General features: G+C 37.4%; 1 protein-coding gene across 4 annotated transcripts in view; it reads left to right on the top strand.

The window, feature by feature from the left end:
- Window positions 1–13,311, top strand: part of PTBP2 (polypyrimidine tract binding protein 2) — an 82,378-nt gene that overhangs the window by 44,145 nt on the left and 24,922 nt on the right. For all 4 annotated transcript variants that reach the window (XM_047785228.1, XM_047785227.1, XM_047785226.1 and 1 more), the window contains exon 8: window positions 11,159–11,354. In XM_047785228.1, coding sequence (XP_047641184.1) covers window positions 11,159–11,354 — 196 coding nt within the window. The remainder of the gene's footprint in view (window positions 1–11,158; window positions 11,355–13,311) is intronic.

Here is a 13,311-nt window from a genome sequence, read left to right as displayed (position 1 = left end):
ATTTATATATATCCCCATATCTATGTATATAGCTAATGCTATTAATACTGGTGTAACTTAGTACCATATAGCATTTTAAATGACACAGATTGCTGTCATTAAGATAATGTTAGAAAAACCTAGTAATAAAAAATGTTTATTTTTAACAATGTACATATTTGTAGGTATCTATAATATAGGCTTATATTGTGTTTTTGTTTGATGTACATGCATACCTGTATAAGATTTTAAGTTTTACAGTAGAAGTTTCAAAGTAATTAATTTAGCTATAAGGTAGTTTGGCTGAAATATATTAATACAATATGTTGCTCAGATGCTTTTATAGGCTCTCAGTTTACTTCCAGTATTCTTTTTAAATATTTTTCTTTAAGTTTTCTCAGTAAGTCCCTAGTCTCCTTTTTATTCACTTCACTTACCTTTTTGTTGCTATATTGGAAGAGTAAGAAACTATTCAAAAGTAGTAAAATCCACCCATGTCATGGCTATCATTAAAAACTACATACCACCTCTTTGCTTCTAAATGCTTCATCTTCTGTCTAGGTGTCTTATTTAAATCTACCTTTTTCTGTCGCTTTAACTTCTTATGCCATATTATCTCATTGTTATTATTTCATTATTAAACCATTAAACGTTTATTACTATACCATTGTTATTAAACCATTAAATCAACTAGGTTAAATTGTTCTAACCTCCTTTCTCCCTGTCATCCTTTTACTTTCAGAGTAATTATTGACTATTACTTCATTGCTTCCTCCAGATCAGGATAGCTTGTTTGGTACCAGACCATTTTTAATTATTGTCTCATTGCATTCCACCCTGAGAATCTCATTTGGGGATCCAAAATAGCTTCAGGTAGCAGAAATGCTATACTAGTAATAATAACATAATTGAAATGGCTTACCCAGTGTTGTTAGCTCATTTTTCTGACTATTTTGTAAATAGAACAGGATTTTTTCTTATGTTACAAAGGGATGCTAAGATTTTTTCTTTTTTTGTCTTTTTGCCATTTCTTGGGCCGCTGCCATGGCATATGGAGGTTCCCATGCTAGGGGTCCAATTGGAACTGTAGCCACCGGCCTACGCCACAGCCACAGCAACACCGGATCCTTAACCCACTGAGCAAGGCCAGGGATCGAACCTGCAACCTCATGGTTCCTATTCGGATTCATTAACCATCGAACCACAATAGGAACTCCAAGGGGTGCTAAGATTTAAAGAGGTAAATTACTTATAAAATACACTATCTGTAAGGCAGACATTTTTTAGTCTACTTTTCTCAGTGTTGCTACTCACTGGTTCCCAATTTGCATGACCTTATTATATTTCTCTTTCCAGGAATAAGTTAACTAGAGTTCTTTTTATCAAAATAATTGTAAACATGCTGCAGCCCTCCACCTTTGGAGATATTTATATTTAAAGGGTTACCAAAATCATTGTGGTATGAGGTTTGATCAATAGCAGACAGTCTAGAAGCCATGTTCTCGGCATTTTTCATAGCTTCAAACAAATCTAAATATAGTGCATGTTTTTCTTAACGTGGAATATATTTTTGCAATTCCCTTCTGATCCAGAAGACTATTTGGTAACGGACCAATGAAATGAAATTTGAATTGGAATTATACTACATTGGGGCTATATAATTCATTGGGGAAAGTAGTTTATATATATCTTCCAGTATTTGAGGTTTTCATTTAACCAATCTTCTCTGCATAGATTGCAAGCATTAAACTATAGGTCTTGTGAATGTTTATATAAACTCACTTGGGACTTTTCTACAAAGATCTACAATTGTTATTCTAAGAAATTAGGTGATTATAATTTACCAAGTTTTTATTCTGATATCTGAACTCAATTATATTTCACATTTTAGAAAAGAAAAAAGGAGTTTGTTTTCTAAACTTTCTTGCTCCATTATAATCCAGAGCCACACCCATGGCATACAGAAGTTCCCAGGCTAAAGGTTAATTAGAGCTGCAGCTGCTGGCCACAGCCACGCAGGATCCAAGCTGCAGCTGCGACCTACACCACAGCTCATGAAAACGCCAGATCCCTAACCCACTGAGCAAGGCCAGGGATAGAACCTGCATCCTCATGGATATTAGTCGGGTTCGTTACTACTGAGCCACGACAGGAACTCCTTCAAACATACACTTTTGATGACTCTAGTAATTTTTCTTCATGCTTTTATCTGGACTGTTGAATGTGCCTAGAGAATAACTACATAATCTAAGCAGTTGGTACCAGTTTAAATTCATCAGCACCAGCTGTAAATAGGCCCTCTACTCTGCTTGAAAAATCTCACCATATTTCTTCAGTCAGCATGTTCTCCCATTTTTCACAATGACTGTATCAGATGGAAATTTCTGTTTGCATCAAGTCTCTCTTCACTCTTTCTTATGACCTTGCCTACTGCTTCTCTGTAAAAATAGAAACTGTCAAATGGAAAGTCCATCAGCTTTTCTCGCAAAATCTACTTATACCCACATAGTCTCACAAAAATCTACTTATACCCATGCATACCTTCTAAATAAAGGCATAGATATTTCTAAGGCTGGTAGACACCAGATCCCATCCTCTCTGCCTAAGAGCCTTTGCACTATCTTTCTTTCTCTCTCTGTTATATTTTTCTCTACTTTGGCCACCTCGTATTTCAGGTATACTTAAGTGTCTCTCATTTTTTAAATGAATTTATCCTTAATTCCACATATCTGTCCTCGTATCCCCTTGTTTCTTCTCCCTTTTCGTATAACCACACTTCTTAAGTAAAGCTGTCTTTGTTTGCTGATGACACTTACTATCCTCTCATCTTTCTTTAATGATTGTGCTTTGGTTTTAGCCTCCATTTACCCAAGTTGTTCTTCCCAGGATCACCAGTGATCACTGGAGTAGCTAAATGTCAGCAGAATTATCTGCCTGTCCTCTAGGTATCACTTGACACTGAGCTATTCCCTTTCTTAAAAATGTTCTTTTCTCCTGGTCTCTGACACTTCTCATCTAGATTTATCCCACCTCTCTGACTTCTTCTTTCTTTTTTCATCCCTCTTCTGCCAGGGGGACCTCACCTGTCCTCATAGCTCAGTTGCACCTTTGTGATTCTGACAGAACTCACATGACTCTTCTAGCTCAGACCTCTTCTAGGAGACCCAGGGTAGGAACCCTGTGGACTGTGGGGCACTCGAACAGACTCAGCATGTTCAAGTAAACTCTCTTACCCCTGCCACCACCCTCCCCAAAGATACATATAAAAAAATCCTTCAACCTCTGGTATTTTCCTATGTGAAAGGTCAAGGTACCAATCAATCTAAGAAGCCAAGAAATACTAAATTTTTTTTCCTCTTCCTTTCAGCCTATCATCAAATCTTATTGTCTAGATCCTAAATTTCTATTGAATCTATCCTTTTGTCTTCAACTCTCTTGCCATCACTATAGTTTAAGTTAGTCAAATTTCTGGTATCTGAGGCTACAAGGAGCTTGTACCAAAATACAAATCAGCATATTTTTGGCTGTACTGTATTTAGTGTCGATGTTGATTTAAATTTTTTTTTTTTTGGTCTTTTTTAGGGCTGCACCTGGGGCGTGTTGAGGTTCCCAGTCTACAGATCGAATCTTGAATCAGAGCAGCAGCTGCCAGCCTACACCACAGCTCGTAGCAACGCCGGATTCTTAGCCGGGATTGAACCTGTGTTCTCACAGACACTAGTCAGATTCGTTTCCACTGAGCCACAATGGGAACTCCTGACGTTGATATAAATTCTGACACAAACTCCTTCTCTTCATGCGGAGTGACCTGGGCTGCTAGTATATGAACCAGTAGTACTGTTTCAAGCCATCCTCTCTTAAATCTGTGCTTCATTGGCCTTCTGACTAAACTCACCACTTTGAATATTAAGAATGATCTCAACTTAAAGTTGTATTTCTTCCTTTCTTGCTTTCTCAGTGCCCTTCAGTGAATGCTTTGGGTTTTTTTGTTTGTTTGTTTGTTTTTTGGTCTTTTTTCAGGGCCCACTCATGGCATATGAAAATTGCCAGGTCGGGGGTCAGATTGGAGCTACAGCTGCTCGCCTATGCCACAGCAATGCCAGATCCAAGCTATGTCAGCGAACGACACCACACCTCACGGCAATGCTGAATACTTAACCCACTGAGCAAGGTTAGGGATTGACCCTCTGTCCTGAGGGATACTAGTCGGGTTCGTTAACCACTGAGCCACGACGGGAACTCCCTGATTTTTGTCCTTAGTATAAAGTCCTCCTTCCTCAACAGAGCTGACAAAACCCCAAGTCTTGACTCTCCAGTCTCATCTCATACCTCTAAGTATATCAAACCTATGTTTGTGCTTGCGTATGCTGTATTTTCTCAGATCTCATAAGCTCACAACTTGCTCTTTTACTTGCTAAAACTTTTTACTTAGCTCTTTATGCCCCTCAGATTTGAAGTCTCTTAGGTCATCTGTAAACTTTGAACTAGATTAGATACCTTCCTTTCTTAGTTCTCACTGCCACACATTACATTTATATATTTGTTAAATATCTATATTTTTCTGTTGGACTCTAAGTTATATAAGAGTAGGTATCATGTCTGCTTTGTTCTCTGCTACGTTCCTAGAACCCGGCACAGTGTGTGGTGTATTGTAGGTATTGGACTTACTCAAGCTGTGTCACAACTTTCCCAGCATCTGGTTTGCTATAGATTTCTTCACGCCTAGCAGTTATTGATGTACATTATAAAATGAGTTGGTTCTAAACTTTGTGATTCAGTTGCTATGTTTTTATGCTTGTTAAAGCAGTTGAGGTCATCTAAAATTTATAGATAAGGAATAAGTTTGTGAAGGGAACTTCAAGCCTTCCTCTCTGTTTCTGCAGTGATAGTTCATATGAATGAGAGAATGAAAAAAATATCATTTATGCACTGAATATTCATTTAGCAGGCAGAGTGTACCTTTAGGTTTTTGGGGAAGAGAATTTATAGTATTTAAAGTATGATCCAGAGCCTTTCTACATTCTTATCATATAGATTGCTTATAAAAAAAATGGGGCTCTTAGGCCATTCTGAACTAACAGTCTTTGGGAGCCCACTACTCTTTGTTTTGTTTTGTTTTGAAAGCCCTGAGAATCTGCCATGTACACGTAGCTTGAGTGACAGAGCCAACCAAACTCCTTCCATATTCTAGGTTATGATCTTTGGCAGTTACTTTCAGTTAATTGGAATTCTTTCCCTCTAGCATTTTGCTTTATAAGAGAATAGCAACTCAGAAAACATACCAACAGTAGAGTTTTATTAGTGAGGATAGAAGGGGAAAAATGTAACCCCTCTCCCGAATTTGTCCTGAGGTTGATGTCTGTTACAGTCTAGACTCTTTAAAAAGCCAAGTCGTAGTTTCTGTCATGGCTCAGCAGAAATGAATCTGACTAGCATTCACGAGGACACAGGTTCAATCCCTGGCCTTGCTCAGTGGGTTAAGGATTTGGTGTTGCTGTGAGGTGTGGTGTCCGTTGAAGACTTGGCTCGGATCTGATGTGGCTGTGGCATAGGCCAGCAGCAGCTACAGCTCCAATTCAGCCTCTAGGCTGGAAACCTCTATGTGCTGCAGGTGCGGCCCCCCCAAAAAAACAAAAGCAAAAAAAAAAATGTAGGTCAACATAAAAGGTAATGCTGTGTATATTGAGGGTTGGCATTTAGGGCAGTGATCACAAGTGATAGTAGCAATCGTAATTATCAAATAGAAAGTAAATTGTTTTAAATGATCCTCACATTTATTAAAGAAAATACCCTAATGCCTTTTTCAGAAATCTTGTTTATTGGCAAGCAGTGTATTGGGCAAACAAAGATTTGGCTTTCTATATCTTTCACTTTCCATATTTTCGAGAAATAGAATTAACCTCCTTTTCACCTGGACTTTTAAAAGTTGTTTTATACAGTTCTGAAGTTATAACACATGTGGTAGAAAATACCTGTTTGCTTATATGTTATTAGAGACAGCTTTTCAGTAGTAGTGTTGCTTTCTTAATTTTACCTAAGTACAGTTAATTTACAGTGTTGTGTTAATTTCTGCTGTATAGCAGAGTGGCTCAGTTATACATGTATGTTTTTCATATTTTTTGCTATGGTTTATCACAGGTATTGAGTATGTTCCCCATGAATAGAGTCCCCTGTCCCCTAAATACAGTAGGACCTTGTTATAGGAGTATTGCCTGTTTCTATTAGGAATGTGCACAGTTGACGCTGGACATGACACTGTGTCTTTTGGCAGTCCTTTTATAATGGTCACTCTATTTTAACATGCAATGGATTCATTAGTTACTAATAGTAAAAATATGTAAACATTAGGTAAAATATTTGCAGCAGTAAGAACATGTCATTCATTTCTTCTTACTTGATACTTACTGCTTTATGCAGATTCTTTGAGAAAACTAATGAAATTTCCTTTTCTGTTTTCTTGGGCAGATTCTCTTTGACATCTGCTTAATTCTGTTTAGCCTTTTTTGTGCTTAACAATCTGTATATTCCACATTAATGTCATTGGAGGATTTATGATGAAATTAATGATTTGGGCATGTTTTAGGAAAACCCTGCATGATCTAATCTGGGGTGGTATTTATGTTGGGAAGTAAATTGGCCTAAAGTATTATTATTATTATTATTTTAAAATTTTTTTATTTTCCCACTGTACAGCAAGGGGGTCAGGTTATCCTTACATGTATACATTACAATTACATTTTTTCCCCCACCCTTTGTTCTGTTGCGACATGAGTATCTAGACAAAGTTCTCAATGCTATTCAGCAGGATCTCCTTGTATATCTATTCTAAGTTGTGTCTGATAAGTCCAAGCTCCCGATCCCTCCCACTCCCTCCCCCTCCCATCAGGCAGCCATAAGTCTTTTCTCCAAGTCCATGATTTTCTTTTCTGAGGAGATGTTCATTTGTGCTGGATATTAGATTCCAGTAATAAGTGATAACATAGGGTATTTGTCTTTGTCTTTCTGGCTCATTTCACTCAGTATGAGAGTCTCTAGTTCCATCCATGTTGCTGCAAATGGCATGATGTCATTCTTTTTTATGGCTGAGTAGTATTCCATTGTGTATATATACCACCTCTTCCGAATCCAATCATCTGTTGATGGACATTTGGGTTGTTTCCATGTCCTGGCTATTGTGAATAGTGCTGCAATGAACATGCGGGTGCACGTGTCTCTTTTAAGTAGAGTTTTATCCAGATAGATGCCCAAGAGTGGGATTGCAGGGTCACATGGAAGTTCTCTGTATAGATTTCTAAGGTATCTCCAAACTGTTCTCCATAGTGGCTGTACCAGTTTACATTCCCACCAACAGTGCAGGAGGGTTCCTTTTTCTCCACAGCCCCTCCAGCACTTGTTATTTGTGGATTTATTGATGATGGCCATTCTGACTGGTGTGAGGTGGTATCTCATGGAACACACCCTCACATCATGCACAAAAATAAACTCAAAATGGCTGAAAGACTTAAATATACGACAGGACACCATCAAACTCAGGCAAAACATAGGCAAAACACTCTCTGACATCAACATCATGAATATTTTCTCAGGTCAGTCTCCCAAAGCAATAGAAATTAGAGCAAAAATAAACCCATGGGACCTAATCAAACTGAAAAGCTTTTGCATAGCAAAGGAAACCAAAAAGAAAACAAAAAGACAACTTACAGAATGGGAGAAAATAGTTTCAAATGATGCAACGGACAAGGGCTTAATCTCTAGAATATATAAACAACTTACACAATCCAACAGCAAAAAAGCCAATCAATCAATGGAAAAATGGGCAAAAGACATTTTCCAAAGAAGATATACAGATGGCCAACAAACACATGAAAAAATGCTCAACATCGCTGATTATAAAAGAAATGCAAATTAAAGTATTATTAACATAATGAAACTTTTTGTTCTTGATTTTGAAATTTTTCATGACTAGCTAAAGTTAGATATTCAAAGAATTTAAAGGATTCCCTTGAGCAAGTGCTAAACCTTTAACCCCCATCCCCAGCAATCTCCAAGAAAATTGATACATAGGTTATAGTAAACATTGACATATAACGGAAGTAGTTTCAGTGTGGCTTTTCCTGTTTTCAGTCTATGTGCCGTGTTTCACTCTGTTGTTAACTATGCATCCTGTGTCTTTACTGTGTTTATCATATTATTGCCGTATTTTTCCTGATGTTTTTGTGTACTCTTCAAACTTTCCCTTTGCATAGACACATTCGAGAAGTCTTTCTGCAAATTAACTTGAGCTTTAACTGTCAGAAATATTGCATATATAGTGTAATTTTTTTTTCTGTTTAGCTCATTTGTAGTCATCTTAACCTCCGCCAACTATTGACAGTACCTAGACTTCTTTCCTTATACGTCTTCAGCTCTTGTTCCTCTCTTCTGTTGCTACCTCTCTTCTGTTGCTAACAGGCAGTTTTCATTTACATTGTTTGCTGATTTCTCTAACTCTTGTATCTTTGTTATACTATGTATCTTCGGTCTACATAATTTTGGTTTTTTTTAATTAGAAGAATGTCGAATGTTTCTAGAAGGCTCTCTTAACATTTAGCGTATGCATTGCAGATACTCGGCACTCAGTCTCTTTAAGAGAATTCGGCTCCAAAGAAACTCCTTGTTGTGAAGATAGTAATTCTGTATCAGTACTTTACTCTTTGCATTGATCTAGGTCCTATGACCCCAAACCAGGTCTTTTCTTACACCAGATTTTTTTTGTATGATACTATTGAAATAGTTACCCAAGAGTGAATTTTTCTGCTCATCTTTCGATATTCGTATATTGGGTCGAGACAGTGATTCTGTTAGGTGCCTTAGCATTTTCCCTATAGGAATGAGTAAGGGAAGACCTATTTTCAGTGCTTTGTTTGCCTTTACAGCAGAGAATTGAATTAATACTTAATTACTCTGGCTGAGAGAGTTGGTCCTCGGCTTTCATTCTCATGTGATGATAGGTACCTTCCCTAATTCAAATATAATTCAAATCCTGATGTGTATGTAATCCTTTTAAGTGAGTTTTCACCAGTATTGTATTGAACTAGGTGAGCTTGTGTTTTTAGCTTAGTTTTTAGCTTGGTAAATATATTCATGTAAAACTCAGTTTTGTATATTAAAGAGTTTTCTTTCAGAGTGGGCATATTTTAATTACAAGCTCTATATACTTAAGCAGTTATAGAGGCTTTTTCCATAACAGGACATGCTTGACTATTTTTAAGTTTGCTTTAGTTACTTTATTTGGTCAACAATATGGCAATTAAAATAGTCATACAAGGGAGTTCCCATCCTGGCTCAGCGGAAATGAATCCGACTAGCTTCCATGAAGATGCAGGTTTGATGCCTGATTCAGTGGGTTAAGGATCTGGCATTGCTGTGGCTGTGGTGTAGGCCAGTGGTTACAGCTCTGATTGAACCCCTAGCTTGGGAACCTCCATATGCCACAGGTGTGGCCCTAAAAAGATTTTAAAAAATATAGTGGGCATGTCCATTGTGGCCCTTTGGAAACGAATCTGACTAGGAACCCTAAGGTTGCAGGTTTGATCCTGGCCTCGCTCAGTGGGCTAAGGGTCCAGCGTTGCCATGGCTGTGGTGGTCACAGACACAGCTTGGATCCCGTGTTGCTGTGTCTGTAGCATAGGCCAGCAGCTGTAGCTCCAGTTGGACCCCTAGCCTGGGAACCTCCATATGCCGTGGGTGCAGCCCTAAAAAAGCAAAAAAAAAAAAAAAAAAAAAGGCAAAAAAAGGAAAAAAGTCATACAAATGTGATGTATGTATTGGTCTACTTTTTATATAGTTCTATGTTTATGTACCTAATAGGTCTTGGTCTGTGTAAGCATCAGGGTTGATCTGTGCATGTTCTGTTATCAGAAGAACTGTTTCATTTTTGAGGTGATTTATAGAGCTAAAACATGTTCTTCATTTCTGAACTGTTGTTTGACACAGTAAATGTTTATTCTTCTAATGAAAAATTAACAGTGTATTCCCCTGTTCTCTAGTTTGTTCCAGGCTTCTGTCCAGCTGGAGTAGAAATGGTGATTATATAGGAACAGAAAAAAACATAAAAGTTGTAACAGCAGCATAGTCCTTTATAATTCATGATGCACTTTTCCATGTGTGATCTTTTTTGTTGTTGTTGTTGTTGTTGCTATTTCTTGGGCCGCTCCCGTGGCATATGGAGGTTCCCAGGCTAGGGGTTGAATCGGAGCTGTAGCCACCGGCCTACGCCAGAGCCACAGCAACTCGGGATCCGAGCCGTGTCTGCAACCTACACCACAGCCCACGGCAATGCCGGATCCTTAACCCACTGAGCAAGGGCAGGGACCGAACCCGCCACCTCATGGTTCCTAGTCGGATTCGTTAACCACTGCGCCACGACGGGAACTCCTCCATGTGTGATCTTTTATGTAGACCTCAGTAACCCTGTGAGGAAGCATGGTAGCTATTGTCATCTCTGTTTTCTAGCTGCAGAAAGAGTCTAAGATTCAGAAAGGTTAAATAACTTGCTCACGATGACCTAATCAAATGTAGGCTTTCAACTCCATGGATTGCACTCTTCTATTCCAAAACTTTCCTGGGATGACATAGGACTTCTTTATTCAACGGGTTTTTCTGATTCAGGTCCACCATTGCAGGTTAAGGAAAATAATAGTTTTTGTTCTGTTTCGTAGGAGTTGCTGTTATGCATCATAGTAATATTTGTCTTGAGGCACCTTATTTAATGTGGCATCAAGAGAAGTTACCTTATACCTATTATCAATTTTTACAAGTATTACCATCCAGCAAAAAATATGTGTATTATAAAGTTTACTTTAAAGTATTATGCAAATGTTAGGGTACTGCTTTGGTGACTCTTGTTAATTTTTTTTGTATTAAAATATTTGCAGATTTTGTAAAATTAAAGGTATTAGCACGTATGTTTAACTGAATATATTTTGGATTAAAGTAGCACTGTCTATTTAAGGGAGGTAATATTTGTGGAAACCAATGTACGTATAGCTGGGATAGCAAAGAACAAAGTATGGAATTTGATCCCTTTCTGGGTGACTTTCATGTGCAGGTTTTCATTGTTGAGTTTTATTGTCAAAGTTATACTTTTATTAATTTTTATTTTTTAAGATTGCTGATACACCTTTGTTTACTTTTACAGGCCCTAGATGGTCAGAATATTTATAATGCTTGCTGTACCCTAAGGATTGATTTTTCCAAACTCGTGAATTTGAATGTAAAATACAACAATGATAAAAGTAGAGATTATACTCGACCTGATCTCCCATCTGGGGATGGACAGCCTGCATTGGACCCAGCTATTGCTGCAGCATTTGCCAAGGAGACATCTCTCTTAGGTATGATTTTATTGTCTGTACCACTTTTCTCCCATTTTGCCAAATGGGAGAGGGCCTGTTAAATTCCAGTAAGTATAATGACTCTCATTTTGGAATTTAAGAAATTGTTACCTTTTTTTCCTTCTCAGGTAAGAGGGCATATGAATGCTATTACAAGAAAAAAACCTAAACTCATCAGAATAGTTAAAATTATATCAGTTATATTCCTTTTACTACTCTCATCTTCTCTCCCAAAACAAAAGCTGTAATGAAGAAATACTGTTGAGTTTTTAATAAAATATTTATACTTTAAAGTTGACATCATGTTGTCTAGGGCCCTGTACATATTATTTAGGGCTAATCTAATTGTTTTAATTTAACACCGCACAGAAATCAGAAAGTTAACAGACCCAACATGTATTGGGAGTAGGTATAAGGATTTTTTTTCAAAGCATATTATAGCTTCTCTTAAAAACAATTTTAACTAGAAAGAATTTTATAGAAAATTTATTTTGGTATTGCATTTTGTCTTGAACATCACATTTCGCCTGTTCTACAATGGATTTGACCCACCTAACCAAAAATAAAAATTTGAAACTAATAGTGACAGAGTCAAGATGAAAAAAATAAGGGGGAATGTTATTTTGTAACTAAAATAAGTGAAGTGATTTGTAATCTAAGATGAAATTTTATAGTTTCCTTTTATTTGATGTATTCAGGAAATTTTTGGTGCCTGAAGTTTGTGAAACTATCTTTAAGTGAGAATTTCTGTACATATGGAACCCAAGATTGATGAGTCACAAACTGGTTCTTAGAGTTTAGTTTATGTTCATCAATTAAAAAAGAAAAAGCATTATAATGAAGTAATTCTTAGATATTTATGTAGATATGTAACATTTGTGTTATCCGTTTGTAAATAGGTAATATAAGTGATTCATCTTTGAACAGAGACACTAATGTGCAAGAGAAGCAATTGGTATTTGAAATTAATTTTGGTAATTATTTATTTATTTATTTGTCTTTTTGCCATTTCTTGGGCCGCTGCTGCGGTATATGGAGGTTCCCAGGCTAGGGGTCTAATTGGAGCTGTAGCCGCCGGCCTATGCCACAGCCCCAGGAACGCGGGATCCAAGCCACATCTGCAACCTACACCACAACAGCTCATGGCAGCGCCGGATCCTCAACCCACTGAGCAAGGCCAGGGATTGAACCCGCAACCTCATGGTTCCTAGTCGGATTCGTTAACCATTGAGCCATGATGGGAACTCCTAATTTTGGTAACTTGAGACAAAATTAACCTTTTATTCTAATTTTCTGATAAATCTAGCACACGTCGTAGTAGTTTATCATGACCATAGTCATCTTGAGATAACATTCTTCCCGAGAGAATCTGTGTCACCGTGTGGGTGTAATTTAAGCCTTTATTCCCTTAACTTAGCTTGTAAGTTAATGATAATGATTCTTTCATAATGTACCATTTTTGAAAATATTTTTTTAATCTATCTATCTATCTATTTTTATGGCTGCACCTACAGCATATGGACATTCCTGGGCCAGGGATTGAATCCAAGCCACACCTGCGACCTACATCGCAGCTGTGGCAACACTGGGTCCTTTAACCCACTGCACTGGGCCATGGGTTGAACCCGTGCCTCTGCAGTGGATTCCTAACCCACTGCACCACAGTGGAAACTCCTAGTGTACCATATTTAAAAGTAAAGTCAAGAGTGAGGGAATAATGAATGATACATGGCCTTGTTACTGTAGATTCTTAAATTCTTTATTGATAGAAATTATTTTATAGAAAACATCAGCATTTATTGAATAGTTTCTAGATTCTAGGCATTCTGAAATGGCAGATCATTATTTAATCCTTAAAATAACCAAAGCAGATGGCAACAAAAATTTATTTCATAGTTTCTGAGAGGTTTAAAATTTGATATGCAGGTCATTAAAGAAACAGTTTAAGGGTAAAATA

This window comes from Phacochoerus africanus, chromosome 6, assembly GCF_016906955.1.
Source record: "Phacochoerus africanus isolate WHEZ1 chromosome 6, ROS_Pafr_v1, whole genome shotgun sequence".
NCBI lineage: Eukaryota > Metazoa > Chordata > Mammalia > Artiodactyla > Suidae > Phacochoerus > Phacochoerus africanus.
The sequence above is the reverse complement of the archived record's forward strand: the minus strand, read 5'-3'. Positions and strand labels throughout refer to the sequence as shown.